The 14,603-nt window shown below is 37.3% G+C and overlaps 1 protein-coding gene across 1 annotated transcript; it reads left to right on the top strand.

The window, feature by feature from the left end:
* The first annotated feature begins 784 nt into the window (after positions 1-784).
* On the top strand, positions 785-14,357 carry LOC150091315 (pupal cuticle protein 20-like). The gene is made up of 2 exons (XM_090383148.1): positions 785-1,057; positions 13,685-14,357. The coding sequence occupies exons 1-2, from the start codon at positions 1,013-1,015 to the stop codon at positions 14,084-14,086; spliced, it is 447 nt and encodes a 148-aa protein (XP_090239274.1). The 5' UTR covers positions 785-1,012; the 3' UTR covers positions 14,087-14,357.
* The last annotated feature ends 246 nt before the right edge of the window (positions 14,358-14,603 follow it).

Here is a 14,603-nt window from a genome sequence, read left to right as displayed (position 1 = left end):
TCTAAAGACCTTTCCAAGCAGTGGCCGAAGTCAGTGTTGTACAAATTGACCCTAGAATGCCATGTACTGGGAACTCCGCCTTTGTTGCCTATGAGTTGTTTATGCAAAACGATCCAACCGAATCTATTGGCTGTCAACTGGTGCTCGTATCCTGAAACATTGAAAATATTATTTTGAAGAAGAGAGAGAGGTACATGCAAATTTCAAAACTTGAAAAGGAAACGTCCATCAGAAAATCTGACAGTTAATTGTTCTACCCTGTCCTCAAAATACCAAAAAAGAAAAAAGTTAGCTATTCTGGAAAATTTAATTTCATAAACCGTGCTGCGATAAGACTACAGTTTTTTTTTTTAAATATTTTATTTTAATGTTAAAAATATTATAAAATTGATTATATAAATTTTAATTCTTGAACATTATGATGTAATCAACCCTAAGTTTACTTATTAAGGAATTCAAATATTTGCCGTAATTATTAACTGATTGCCAACTGGAGAAAACCTGTTTTTTAAACAAGTTTGTTTGCGGAAGGAAGCACAATTATGAGTAATGACGGTTTTTCACATCTTGTTTGTCCCTCTCAGAGGAGAGAGAGAGAACTAAAACGAGAGTAAGAAGCGGTTGGGGGTGACTCACACCTGTACACAAACCTTTCGATGTGCTGATAGTTCGACTAGTTTTTATAAAGTCCGAGCACGTCCTCAGAAATGAGGCTAATGACGTGACCTCCACCGAAGAGCCGTATAAAAAGGTAGAGGACTCTTTCGCCCTCTGGTATAAAATCGTGGGAGAATATGAACAGGTGTTTGTAAAGCACGCGCTCTTTGAGAGAGTAAAGGCATACCGTTCTTAGCTAATCAACTGGCAAAGAAGACACAGCAAACCGCAGGAAGAAGAGGAGGAGGTGCTACCTGTGGTTTGACCACACCGATTTTGCGACCACCTGTGTTTGCATGTGTGTGCCTGAGCACATGGGTCTACGCAAGCGCTACGACCTCTAATACGCCCAGTGATGGCAGCAACAGCAGCAGCAATTATCGTACAATTCCGAATATGGGCAAGTATACATTAGATCGCATTAATTTCTTAAGAAATCTTAAATCTTAGATAAATCGTGAAACCTTAGAAGTGTCAATTAATTCATGGTAGTTGAGTTGCATTATTTTTTTATACCAGAAAAGCTTATACTAACGTTAACATTTTTTGTAAAATGAAAATTTAAAACTGGAGTATATTCATATTATAACTGAAAGCAGTACTTAATGAATCAATTATTAATTGAGAATTCTTTTTACAATCAAGAGATTGCTCTGCTGTCATCGGTAATTTCTGTGACAGTCCAGCACTTGACTCATTTGGAAATGTTGGGGTTCAAATCCCGATCTCAACCAGAAGGAAGTAGAGGCCCCTCACCTTCGGTTATCCCATATTTTTCAGCTTACACAACATATAAACCACATGAACACATTAATGATATAGTATATGGCCTGCTGTACTCGGATTAAAGTTGTTGCTGCTCTAAAAATTCCCCAAGATGGCAACCAATTGTTATCATTGTATAAATTAGACCTTTTATCATATTTTTCGTCTACGATACGCAACATTTGTAGATGCTAAGTTAATGAAAAACTTAACTTCTAATGTATAGCAATCCTAACTTGTCTTAAGGATCGTCATTCTTTTAATTTTTCATCCATATCCTGAAATACCACTAAAGTAAACCTGTTTTGATCACACATAAACGGACGTATCACTGCCGTTTTCTCTATGCGAAAAACTATTAAAGAAAAAGCGTGAAAAAAATGAAAATTGGCAGGAAACAGAGTAAAAATAAATCGTTTATTTGGATACTGAGGAGAAACACTTTGGTTTAGCGATGAATATTTTAGTTTAGTTTAAAATAACAATTCCTGGAATTCGTATTTCATAGTTTCCATAATGTAATTTTTATTTTGTTTTCCTAGCTTGTTTGAACGCCGAGTGTAATTTTTAAATAAAGAAAAAAAAAAGTGAGAAAAAAAAAACATGGCACAGTTAATCAAAAACCATATAAAAATGAAAAAAAAATGCCAAAAGGGAATAGAACAAGGATATAAGAAACTGCAACATAAATATCAGAACGAGATTTAATAATGTACTATAATATAGAGAAAAACTAAGTACTGTATTTTTTCTGTTGCAGGGCAAAAAAATTCCATAATTTAGTTGTTTGGCAACTGATAAATTATGGAATTTTTTTATATCCATAATATTTATTTCCATTATGATAAATTCAGTTTATCATCTGAATTTATCTAATAACGTATTTCTATCTTTAAAGAAAGTCAATACTTATTGAAATTTATAAGAAACTAAAATGATATTTTTACCATTCATTAATATCCAACGCTGCTTGATTAATGCTGCTTTATTACATTGCTTTATTACATACATGTTAATGCCAAAACAATCAAAATGCTTCCACGTTTTTATTTCCAAATAAGGCATCCAAGTTTTAATTTACTATTCAAAGCAATTTGCTGTATCTTCAGTGAAATTGAAGATGCCTCGTATTATCTTATTTGATTCTGATTCATTTTTAAGAGATGCATCTTGCTCTTTACATATAATCAAAAGTATAGTACGATTCTGAGATATCTTGGAAGAGATAAGTGGTCGACAACTCCTGAGAACATTACTGAATATTAAATACCTACTTTGTTCAGGTGGAGGTTCGGGAAGGTCGTTATGAAGATCAAGCGTGACGTAAACTATGTTTAATGATACCGAAAGAGGTAAAGGGGATGAAAATACGCAAGAAAATGATGAAAAATAAGATATTAAAATACACAAAACAGGAAAGAATAAACCGTTTTCTGAACGAGAAAACAATCACACGGATTATACACTGAATACAAATTTGTGGGACAATGGAACAAAAAAAAAAAAAATAATAATAATAAATAAAAATGGAAGGACAACACCACTTTTAAAGAACGATCGGAACATGGGATTATTCAACAGTTACTAAAACTATTTACATAATTCAAATGTAAAAACAATGAATGTAAAATAGGTCAAAGCTGAAAGAGTATTTGAATACCGTACTTAGAGGAAATCGTTGGAACAGAAATCCAAAAGAAAATAAAGTTGGATAATTTCCTGTTTTTATTCAGGAAGGAGAGTTCATTCCCTGTAACAGCATTAATCAGTTTGTTGAATTCTGCTATCGCCATGTGCTGCCAGTATATTTATTGTAAATAGCGTACGAGGGTGGTTAATATAAGAAGAGAAGTTATTTTATAAATTTTGATTAGCACTAAGTATAAATAAGAAAAGCGGTCATCCATGATGACTTCTAAAAGTTTGGTGACAAGCGGATTGTGATTTGTTGTTATTTTTCAACTGGTGGTCTGCCATAGTATAATTTATGTTTAAAAACCATAATCTTGGATATGCTTGGGGATAATTTCAGTTTATTCTTAGAGGACCTACAGTGGCGGACAAAAAACTGCATCACTTGTAAATTTTGCAAATAATGTGTTTTGCGCTGCATTGTGGATTGCAGAAATGTTCGAAATGTATTTGTTAGATGGGATATACATCTCTGTGAATGAAATCCAATAAAAAGACTCCACCTGATATACCTAATTATCATAAATATCTTCCCAAAGAGTAAAACGCGTATTTAATGGAAATATGAGAAATCATGCAAATGGCAATCATGACAACCAAACATACATTTTATTGCATTTACGTGTTCAAATTGAAATAAAAAGTTAACATAATAGTATTATGTAATGTAAATCGGCAAAATAAGTCCTCAATATTTTGTTGTTCCTCCTCGAGCTGCAATTACAGCCTTGCAACGACCTGGCATAGAGTTAATCAACTTCTGGATATACGGTTGCCCAATTTCGTGGTACCACACCCTTACAATGCCCTCCTGCAGCTGAATCTTACTTATTGGCTTCTTCTGAGCAATTTTAGACGACATTATGTACCAGAAATTTTCAATAGGGTTCAAATGTGGACTGTTGCCGGGCCGGTACAACACTGTAATGCCAGCATTTCTGAAGTACGACTGCACCTTAAGGGAGAAAAACGAGGGAAAACATTGGTATGTTTTAAGCCTTGTGAGATAAGAAGACAAGCTCATCATTAAATCTAAATAGCATAAAACTTACCAATTTTGCTGTGTGGTAAGGTGCTGAGTCCTGACAATCATCCATTTTTCGAAGTCCATTTGCTGAAACACAGAACAGGACAATGTGTAATAAACTCACAAGCTCAATGAAGAAATAAAACAATGAAATAGCATTCGCGTAAAACAAGTATATATTATCGTTTTATTATAACGATTAAGAAAAGGTGTTTTGAAGAATTTAAAATACTTTTATAATTTTAAAATATTTTCATATTATTTAAATAATTGTAAAATAAGATAATTCATTTTAGAATATTTTAAATGTCTAAAGGACTTTGAGGAGGAAGTATTCATACGGAAGTCTTGCTATAGTCGCGACAAAAGTAACTGCCCAACCAAATGCAGCTGTTAGAATCAATAAATTTATTCGGTGAAGATGTAACGCTACACCTCTCATCAGGAGAACGTGTAGGGTTTCCACGGTGAGTTATTTCCGGATTTTTAACCGAGCATAACATGTAAATCGGCCCTTGAACACCTACTATTATAGACAAAAACATATACGGATATTAGAGTTATTCTTGGGCTGTTAAAATAATAATAAATGAAAGAAATCTCTAAGAGATTTTGTTTTGTCCAGCGCAGACACATGGCCCGTGAAGTGTGTGTCTAGCATAATGCTGAACTGCCATTTCGGTTCGAATACTTCACCCAAGTCGGAGTGAAACGTAACAACTGGGATTTTGGTGTTGCTAAATGTTGGTACCATTACCCTGATCGCATCAACATTTGGCAAGACTGGTCTTCAAACAAAACATCATCATCTTGGTCTTATGAGGGGGTTAAACCGCTAAAGAAAACATGCGATTTTCAATAAACTGTTATTAACAAGGTTTGTGGTCAGGATGGGGTTGGGACTAGGGCCAATATGGAGGAAATCTTAAACTCATTCGCGTATGAAGGATTTCTTGGTTATAATGGACTAGCGGTGCTACAATAGCAGTGAATGGCGATCCCAAGAGGGCGCCATCTTGGGAAACTTAAGTAAATAAAATAAATAAATTTTCTGTTTATACTCCGGGACGACCAAACGGTCAGAGGAGTTCACAAGATAGATAGAATACAAGAAACAGCACCGTATTCAGTAGTCACGGGCTTGAACCCCGGTCACTCAAGGCACGTGTACTTACGCACCGGCGCGCCTGACCACTAGGCTACGGCAGCCTTTATACTACTTTCGATTACGATATAGTTTAGGGCTAAAGCCTCAGGTTATGTAAATAGTTTAACTAATGTGGTCCACCCATTGGTCTGTTTATGATAGGTTCGTTTTTAAGTGACAAAGCAACTAAGGCTATAAGACGTTAGTATATTGTGTCTCTAATTTCATGTATTCTTCGGTCTGTTTGTTGGAAGAAAACCTCAGTTTCCAGGCGAAAAACCGTGCCACCCTTGCCTGAGCCCGACTAACTCATCAACATTGTGAAATGAATTAAATGTAATTGTTCTTTTTTAAAGAAAGGCAACTTTGCAACAGTATTAACCCAGCTGGTCAGAATGGTTGTGACTTCGCACTCTTCGAGGACATGCCATGGTATGAGGGTAGGCATTTTTCATTATTGAGAAAGTTCGGGATTATAAATGTTTTACGTGTTTTGGGGACAGTTTCTTGCTCGAGGGCTGTGATATTTAGGCAAGAACTGGACTACGATCAGAGGTAAATTATTTTTCAGGAGAGTCAGATAATGCGCATAGCGTAGATGCAAATAGAAGTTTATTTCCTCTTGTGGGCCTCACATTGATCTAGAAAATTGTAGGTATGGTTGAATGATGGATTCTACGGATAAATAAAAACCAGGGAGTTTGGCAAAAAAAAAACATCAGAGCGCGCACCTCTAACTTCCTGGAGCTGTCATCTCCAGCGTAATTTTAACGTGTATTTTGGATGCGTAAATAAAAAATAAATAAAAACACAAACAAATGAACGCATATTTTTCAACTAATAACCATCCATTATTCACATTTAAATTCTATTCATTCTTATCAGGTACCCGCTATTATAGTAATGAATGCTCACAGCTCGAGGCTACAGGGTTGCTAATCGCCATAATTTTCTAATTGGAATTCAAAGTCGCACGTTGTAATATTGTATTTGACACGCATTCGCTTAACTTAAGGATACAATGTATTGGTCTACTGCCACTGATGGTTTCTGTTGGATGTGACTCGGACGATCAGATAACAATGGAAATGTTTCATCTGTCACGAAAGTATCACTAGCCAGGATCACATAATTACATTTTCGTGATTTGTAAAACCTTCTCGGCGATTCCCTACAGCTTTACGTTTTTATGTGTTCGCCAGATATTTCAGTTTTTTGTTGAGTGAAAAATGCTTATAGATGGGACCACAAATTCGTGAGAGAGTTGTGGCATGTGGAAGCAGAGAGAGAGAGCCAACAATAGCAGGGACATGTCGGTACATGTTTCTACTTGCAGTAGCCACGCTTTCAAGATGGAGTCATCGGCCTTGTCCTAACAGATGAGGGAGAAGAAGCGTATATCATCTCAGATTAACGTAAGAAGACTGAGACTGATTGGTTATTTAGAGTGAAGAATTAATATTAACTTCTGTAGGAAGCTAAACAAATCTGCAAGCGAGGCATTAGACAAATTAATATTTTCTGGATGTCTCCCACATGGTTTGGTTGAATGCATCGTTTCTTAATGCAAGTGGTTGCTGCAGTGGATTTTCTTTGAGATGTGGCGAAGATCATCCTACTGTTTTAACCTTGAGGAGACTTACTCAGATTTTTTTGTTCTGAGTTCGAATCTCTTTTGGAAGGGTTCAAGATTAGAACCCCCCCCCTTCCTGCCTGGGTGCGCCCCTAGTAGCGCTTCTATTGAATGCAAAGATTAACTTCTTATTACTTTAGATCCACTTCGTATTCCATGCATATTTTACATAAAAAAGGCAATTCAAATGCAACACGTAAGGTGGACGTAAATCACAGTAGCGAGTTACTTCCTTAATGTTTTCTGGAAGCTCTGAGCACAAGTGCCTCTCTTTCTGTTGACGTCACCCTTAAGACAGCTTAAAAGATGAAGTCATGCACTTAAATTTAGATGTGATTTGTAATTCGTCTTTTTTAAGCACATAGCTAAATTCATCGTAGAACATGTCTCTATATTAAAAGCGAAAAACAAAGATATTACCATGACTAATGTACTAATTAACTACCTACAATTTCCATTTAAAGTAAGAATTAATGATCTCTCTCACTCTCTCTCTCTCTCTCTCCAAAATCGTATCCACACACCTCAACGGTCAGACATTCTTAATAACCCAATCCTGGATGGCTGTTTCAAACCATCCAGTCGTTCCCTGATTTATGTTTACATATAATCCTTTTCCCACAGTTCAGTACGATCATGGACTTGAGTTGTATCAAATTAAAAATAAACAATTATTTGTCCACTGATTGATGAAGTTCAGGTAGTATGATGATTTACACGCGCCCACAAAGAACTGAGACAAGGGCATTCGTATATCACACCAAAGGAGATTAATTACAAAACAATTGAAAATACTATGGGGATCTACATCATATCCAAAGCCTAATAAGCAACGTATGTGGGCTTATTAATAATACAATCACTATCATTCTGTAGGATAAGAACGGTTCTAGATCGCCAATTAAGAATAGCTCTTAAACCCACTGTAACTTTGGACTAAGCAGGTCTTAGTATCTTCAACCTCCAAAGGATATGAAAGAGAATATCTCGTAATAATATCAAAGTTAGAAACTTAAAAAAATAGTTGAAAATATGTTCTATCTGGTTTCATTTCCCTTTTATCACAAAGAATAATTGCTTAGGTACTCTTTTATTTCACATCAGATTTATCCATAACAATTCTATTCTGTGTTGACCATTTTCGAATTAAAACTCTCCGCTCATGTTCAAATCTTTCTTTCTCTTTTTCAATATTACGCTGAAGGTTTGCTTAATATCACCAAAGCTTAGGGGTGGAAATTAATACACGGTTTCCGATTAAAATCACAAAAATATTTACAGATTAGGAAAGACAAGTCAGCATATAAGACATTTTCATATTTGAACCTATCCTTCTGTGCTTTTAATGATGTAATGTGCGTGTCATTATGGACAAAGTTTTTCAATTGGATTGTCATAAAGTTCCCCATCCATCCCCTTCTTTCAGCGCAAAATACCGCCCCCCTCAGTGAATTAATCATTAGTATAACAATTAATTTGTTCTGAAGTTTCGTTTGTCCACTCAGCTTTAGAAGAATGTGACAGCTTTCTCTTATATACTATTCTTTAGGCTTTCACCTTTTGAAAGGGATCCGGTTAGTTATACGTGGTTTAAGTTTCTACTTTTTGTCGAAGACAGAAGTATGACATTAGCAAAAATTCCTAAAAACAACTTATCTTAAAATTGTTTCAAAAGAGAGAAGACATTACGAAATATAGAGCCTAGAAAAAAGTTTCTGGTCCCATCAAACGAGAGTTTCAAATTTACTGTTTTTTAATATATTTTTGTATATGTCCTTCTCAGTAATCATAAGTATTTTCACGAGTAACCCGCTTGGCCAATTCGAAGAAATTGTCCATGGTGGGTTAAGAATTGGCCTTAGTAATTTCATGGAAGGATACCAAGAAATTACCAAGGCCAGTTGATAACTACTGTCATGGTTGTTTATTCGTTTTCTTCTGTCAATTATTTTTATTTTATTTTTGATATGAGTTGCTCCGAGTATAGTCAATTTAACAAATTGATAGATAGAATAAAACAGACGAATCGTGCTGTGGAACAATTTAAGATTTTTCGTTTATCTTAGTTTCTTGCTGTTTTATTTCTATGTTGGACATGCTTTTATGAATACAACACAAATTTTTTTTTAATTGCAACCTGTTTAAAGATACTTGCGAGAAATTAAAAAAAAATTACGTATTATTTACGAGTACATCCGAATTTATCTTCAAGAGCTATTTAACTTACGTAGAATGCATTCTATTGCCATTTAAATCCGTAAATCAAATGAGTACCACTGCTGCCTAAGATGATACGTACACTAGAAGACGACTCGGAACTAAATATCTGAACACTCGAACCAAACTCCACATACAGTCACCCATGATAGCTGCATTCCACTTTCTCGATACTTCTCCATTGCCTGAATGTCATCCAATTCTCGCTGTTTAGAGAAGTGTGGAAAGTTGCATCAGCATTCATCATTGAAATCGCATTGGTAGCTCTATTCATCGGATGTCCTTTCTAAGGTAGGTGGAGTGACAACAGAGGGTGGTCTAGTTGGATACGTAACCCTTCTTCGATCTTTATCCTTGTTATACATTGAAATGTTCACTGTACAAGGGTAGTAATATAATGGTGGTTAGGGGGCTGTCTCCAGATTCTAGGGATCGGAGAACTCATCTTCTAACGTTGATGGGAAACTACACTGAGTGGACAGAAATCATGGAATACTTACCTAGTAATGGGTAGGCCCACCTTTTGCCCGGATAAGGGCAGTAACACGGCGAGGCATTGAGTCCCTAGTTCACGAAAGTGTTCCATAGTTATTTCCATCAGTGCTTGCTGCACCGCTGTCCATAATTCCGTTGCATTCCTGGGTGGAGGATCCAAAGATCGAATGGACCTTTCCACAGCATCCCAAAGATGCTCCACAGGGTTCATGTCCGGTGAACGGGGAGGCCATTCCATGGTGGAATGGCCTCCCCGTTCAATCTGCGGAATGCTCATCGGACTATGCTCTAGTCGCCACGGCTCTGTGGGAAGGCGCATTGTTCTGCTAGAAGAGTCCATTGCCTTGTGGGTGCACGACGACCATGAAGGGATGCAGGTGGTCTACAAGGATGGACATAACCTGGAGTGTACAGAGATGCGTATAGACGTACCAGAGGTCCCAATGGGTACCAGTTGAACATGCCCCAGACCATTATCGACCGTCCACGTCTGAAAAGTTCCTTGTTGAACTGACGGGTGCATAGCTTCGTGCAGTTTCCGCCAGGTACGCACCCAGTCCCGACAAAATAATTAGAAACGGGACTCATCGGACAAGGAGGTCCAGTACCGATGTTCTTGATGAACGATGATCAAAAATATAATCTCTCTTTTCGATGGATGAATAAGTGAGTGTTACACAGGGTATTAGTCTTCGGGCACAAACTTCACCCTTAGTAGACCATGCCGCTTTCTCTCGAAATCATCTTTTTGATCACCACAAAAAGCTGACATGAGAGATAGCAAGAAAAACTGTTTCCAAAGTATCGATCACGATCCTTGATACAGTCAATCATATGGCAGTATAAACCTACTACCGTTCTGTTTCAAGACTTTCCACAAACGCAGTCATTTTTCTAGGGAAAGGGAGGTTCCTATATCGTTTCTCCATGAAGAGAATCTTCTAAATGACGACTAGCTTGCCACTTGCAGGCGAAATCGCGGGTTTGGTAACCTTGCTAGCGATAGACTACTATGAAAAGATACTATTATATGTAATATTCTGGACGGCAAATGATAGAAAACAGTAATGAAATGATAGTGTTAAAGCTTATAAAGTACACATGAAGAAACCAAAAGGACAAATGTGAGAAATCTACGAAGCCACAAACTAAAGAGCATGGTGGAATTCGAGAAATTCATAAGAGAGGCTATTCCTGGACAAATAAAAACCCAATTATGTTGTTTGGGAAGGAATTTTTGTTCATGGAAATAAGGAATCTCTTTATGGCGTAATCTGAACAGTGCGTTGAACATGCTGCGTGGTATATGAAAATTTTATGCACGATATTTCTCCCTTCTTTCTCTTCCCGCGTGATGCAATGACCCATTATAAACAGGGCTTTGATTATTAACCGATTTGGATCAAAACAAGGATGAGCAAATCGAGAATGCAGCACTTCAAAGGAATAAATGATTTGTAGATATTTTTATGGATGGGGAACAGGTTCTCGTCTGAGACAGGCAGAAATTTAGTCTCGAAGTGCTGAACTTTAAATCTTTCGAATATAAGTGAATTAATAAACATCTTTTCAGAGAAGGCTTTAAGATAATCTAGTTGGAGTGTTTCTTAATAAATATTAGACGGAAAGCGAACTGAAATCAAAAGAAGGTTTGGGAATAATAAAAATAAGACTCACGCTGCTGTTGTATTTAACAACTTGGGCTGAAATAAGGTATAAGTCACTTAAATCAATGGGACACTTCTGGCTTTCCTGTACAACGTTTAAATTATAAAAGGAGATTTTCTTCTTTCTGTTTCTTAGAGAAAGTACTGGATGGGGTTGTTAAAACGATATTTTATTTTTTAGTATTATAAGGTTGGAAACCACTGGTTACTGATTTTGTTAGTGTAACTGAGCGAGAACACAAAATCTACCAAAAGTGTTGAGGATACCCAGATGAAGATACTGAGTGATCATTGAATTATAATCATCTACCTTATATGGTGTTTTGTCACAGTGCGCACTGATAACAGCCGCTATTTGCTTAAGCATAGACTGCACTAAATGTCTGAACAAGTCCATATTAATTTGCTGCCATGTTGCCTACAGGGCTTCCAGTGTCCATACGACTGACTTCCCGTTCCAGAACGTCCTACAGGTGATCAATTTGATTGAGATCAGGCTGAGGCCAGTCAAGACTGGTGATATCGTCACTGCGTTCCTCGAACCACTCGTAAGCAGTGCGAGCCCGAATATATAGCGTATTATCATCTTGGAAGATCCTGGTTTCTGTCCGGGAACTTTAGTTCACCAGGGGTTCTAGTTCTTGCCAGCAAAACGTGCAACCACCTCCACCTGCCTGGATAGTGACACCATGCACGTTGGCTCCACGGACTCGTGTTGCTTGCGCCACACCCGAAGGCACCTATCAGCGTGTTTAATCATGTATTTGGACTCATCCGACAAGCACACTCGTTTCCAGTCTTCCAGTGTCCAACCAGGTGTTGTTGACACCACAGAACTCATACATCTGAGTGTGAAGTGCATCGTCATTTGGGATATTGTATTACGATGTCAACAATCGCACAGTGACCTGCCGTTGATCACAACGCGCTGCACCCTTCGCTCACCACAAAAATTCACCTTGCCTAATCCTTACAGTTCCATTGTCGGGAAGTGGTTTGATCCATTTGGCACCATTCTTTGTACACCTTAACCACACTGGACCGTGAGCAACCGACAAGACGTGCCGTTTCCGATATGGAAGCACCCGACGCAAGAGCTCTCACAGTCGTGTCCTTTTGAAACTTCGTGATATCTTTACTACTTCCCAGAACTGCTACGTTATCAGTTTGACTTGCACAACCATATGTAAATTACCACTCCGCTAGGGTAGGAAACTGTACGACTTTTTATACTGTGGACTATGTGGCACAATCCATTATGGATAGGATGGTCATAATTCAGTGATCACTGAGTGCGTAGTTGAATTTTTGTTCCAGGTGACGCCCTACCTCTGATAGTTAGGCACTCAGTATATAAATAGTAGGGGCAGAGTTTTGCTTATCATCAGAGTGTAACAAGGTGGAATTGAACTAACGTTTAGTTTAGGGTCGCCCTACAATAAGGCACAACACACAAAACAATAGTACATAAATGGTTCAGGGGAGAGAACCCTTAAGTACCGTTTAGACAAGACACACTATATAGATGGACAGAAGGTGGTTAGCATCATTGGTTTTACTGAATTGTTCTGAGTGGACTGAAAGAGTACAGAGAACAATTTAATACATTTTGTAATAGGTTTGTTATTGAAAAAAAGTTACCATTCCAACAGTTCACACAAACAGGACTGATTAATGACAGATCTGGGTATAACAAAGTTTTTAAAGCAACAGAAGCTATGAGACCAATGTCATATCCTACATTTCTGTGGAAGATTCATTGTCTCTTGCAGCAATATTTTCTGACTAATGATTTACGTAAGTGTTCCAGTATAGGCACACTCACGGGGTGAGCAACTCCTCCTAAAGGAGAAGGAAAGAAGATACCATGGAAGATGGAAGGTAAATTTAGTGGTAGATTACTGCTGATCTGAAAAGGGTGATATCTGCAATTTATTTGAGATCAAAACGCAGAATTTATTCGATTAAGAAAATGGAAATGAAATTTTTATTCGTATTCTGCTGCGTATTTAAGACGATGTGGGCAAAATATTGCGCTGTACAGTCGCAGTATCTTGCCCACATATCAGTATGCTATCACATAAAATTCCTGGGATTTTTTTTAAAAATACGTAATACAGTATAATATAGATCCAAATGGGCGCGTGCCAATTTAGGCAACTTACCCATTGCGTTGTAATTCTTTGATGACATGTTAATGAAATAGGAATAGATCTGCGCGGCATGTGCATGGTGTTTTAATTCTTATAGTACAGGAGTTATTCACTGTAATTAAAATTATAAAATTTATTCCATATAAGCGACGCGTATTTGTTGTTTCCAAATTAATTCGCGTAACACGTAATGCAGATATTTAAATCCATCTTTCATTTTTGTTCTTTCAGTGCACCGTTCTTGTCGTAGTCGCTTTGATGTTGCCATCCACAATATCCGCTGCAACAGGAAGTTTTGGTAAAGAAGTAACTATTCCATCAGGAGTCCAGGTCCACTACCAGTTACTTGAACACGCTGGAAGCGGAACTTATAAGTTCGGTTACGACACCGGAAGCAGTCCGAGTCAGTCATTCAGGGAAGAAGAGAAAGGCCCAGATGGAAAAGTCAGAGGTCGTTACGGATACGTCACGCCTTACGGCGTCATGCGTGTTGTGGAATACCTAGCCGATGAAACTGGCTTTCACATTATCACCACACCGAAACGGAGACCGACTGCGCGCCCTTTACCTCCATTCGTGGGTCCCCTGCCACCGTTCGTATTTCGCCCTCTGATTGCAGAAATCTCAGTTTAGTGCAATGTCCACAAAGCACGCACTTGCCTGAGAGGTCAGACACCTTTCTGCAACTTATGTACGAATTTCTGAAGAAACTCGCTTGTTTTTGTTTGGGTAAAGTGACGTCATCAGTACCTCATCTGGAATTACGAGTATTTACTTTTGGACACGCTATTTTATGTTATTCGTATTATTAGGGGAACATCTTCTATAATCATCGAATATATTCATTGCCCCGATCATATTAATGTGTATTATTCATTAATTGACCATAAAAGTCATTACAAAACGTGAGTGTATATAGTTCTTTATTTGTACATCTCTAAATCAAAAGGAGCTTCAAATGCTGTTTTCGAATAATAGAAGTATATTGAGGAGTAAAATTTTTTTTATCATAATTTTGTTAATGCAAATTATTTTAATGAATGCATAATTATCTTGTGTTATGATTTCTGTGTTTTACTAGGATTTACCACGTATTTTCAACGATGACCAGATCAGATGAGAATTATGCAGTGTTGAAAGAGTTTATTCA

The sequence above is a fragment of the Mastigoproctus giganteus genome, chromosome 1 (assembly GCF_048544385.1).
Source record: "Mastigoproctus giganteus isolate SK-2022 chromosome 1, ASM4854438v1, whole genome shotgun sequence".
NCBI classification, from domain to species: Eukaryota; Metazoa; Arthropoda; class Arachnida; order Uropygi; family Thelyphonidae; genus Mastigoproctus; species Mastigoproctus giganteus.
Note: the sequence above shows the minus strand (reverse complement) of the source record. Positions and strands in the feature narration are given on the sequence as shown.

What these genes read in the sequence shown, in the direction of transcription:
- LOC150091315 (XM_090383148.1), top strand. Translation starts at nt 1,013, where the DNA reads ATGGCAGCAACAGCAGCAGCAATTATCGTACAATTCCGAATATGG. An exon ending in TCGTACAATTCCGAATATGG is followed by an intron (nt 1,058 to 13,684) that starts GCAAGTATACAT and finishes TTGTTCTTTCAG; the next exon opens with TGCACCGTTCTTGTCGTAGT.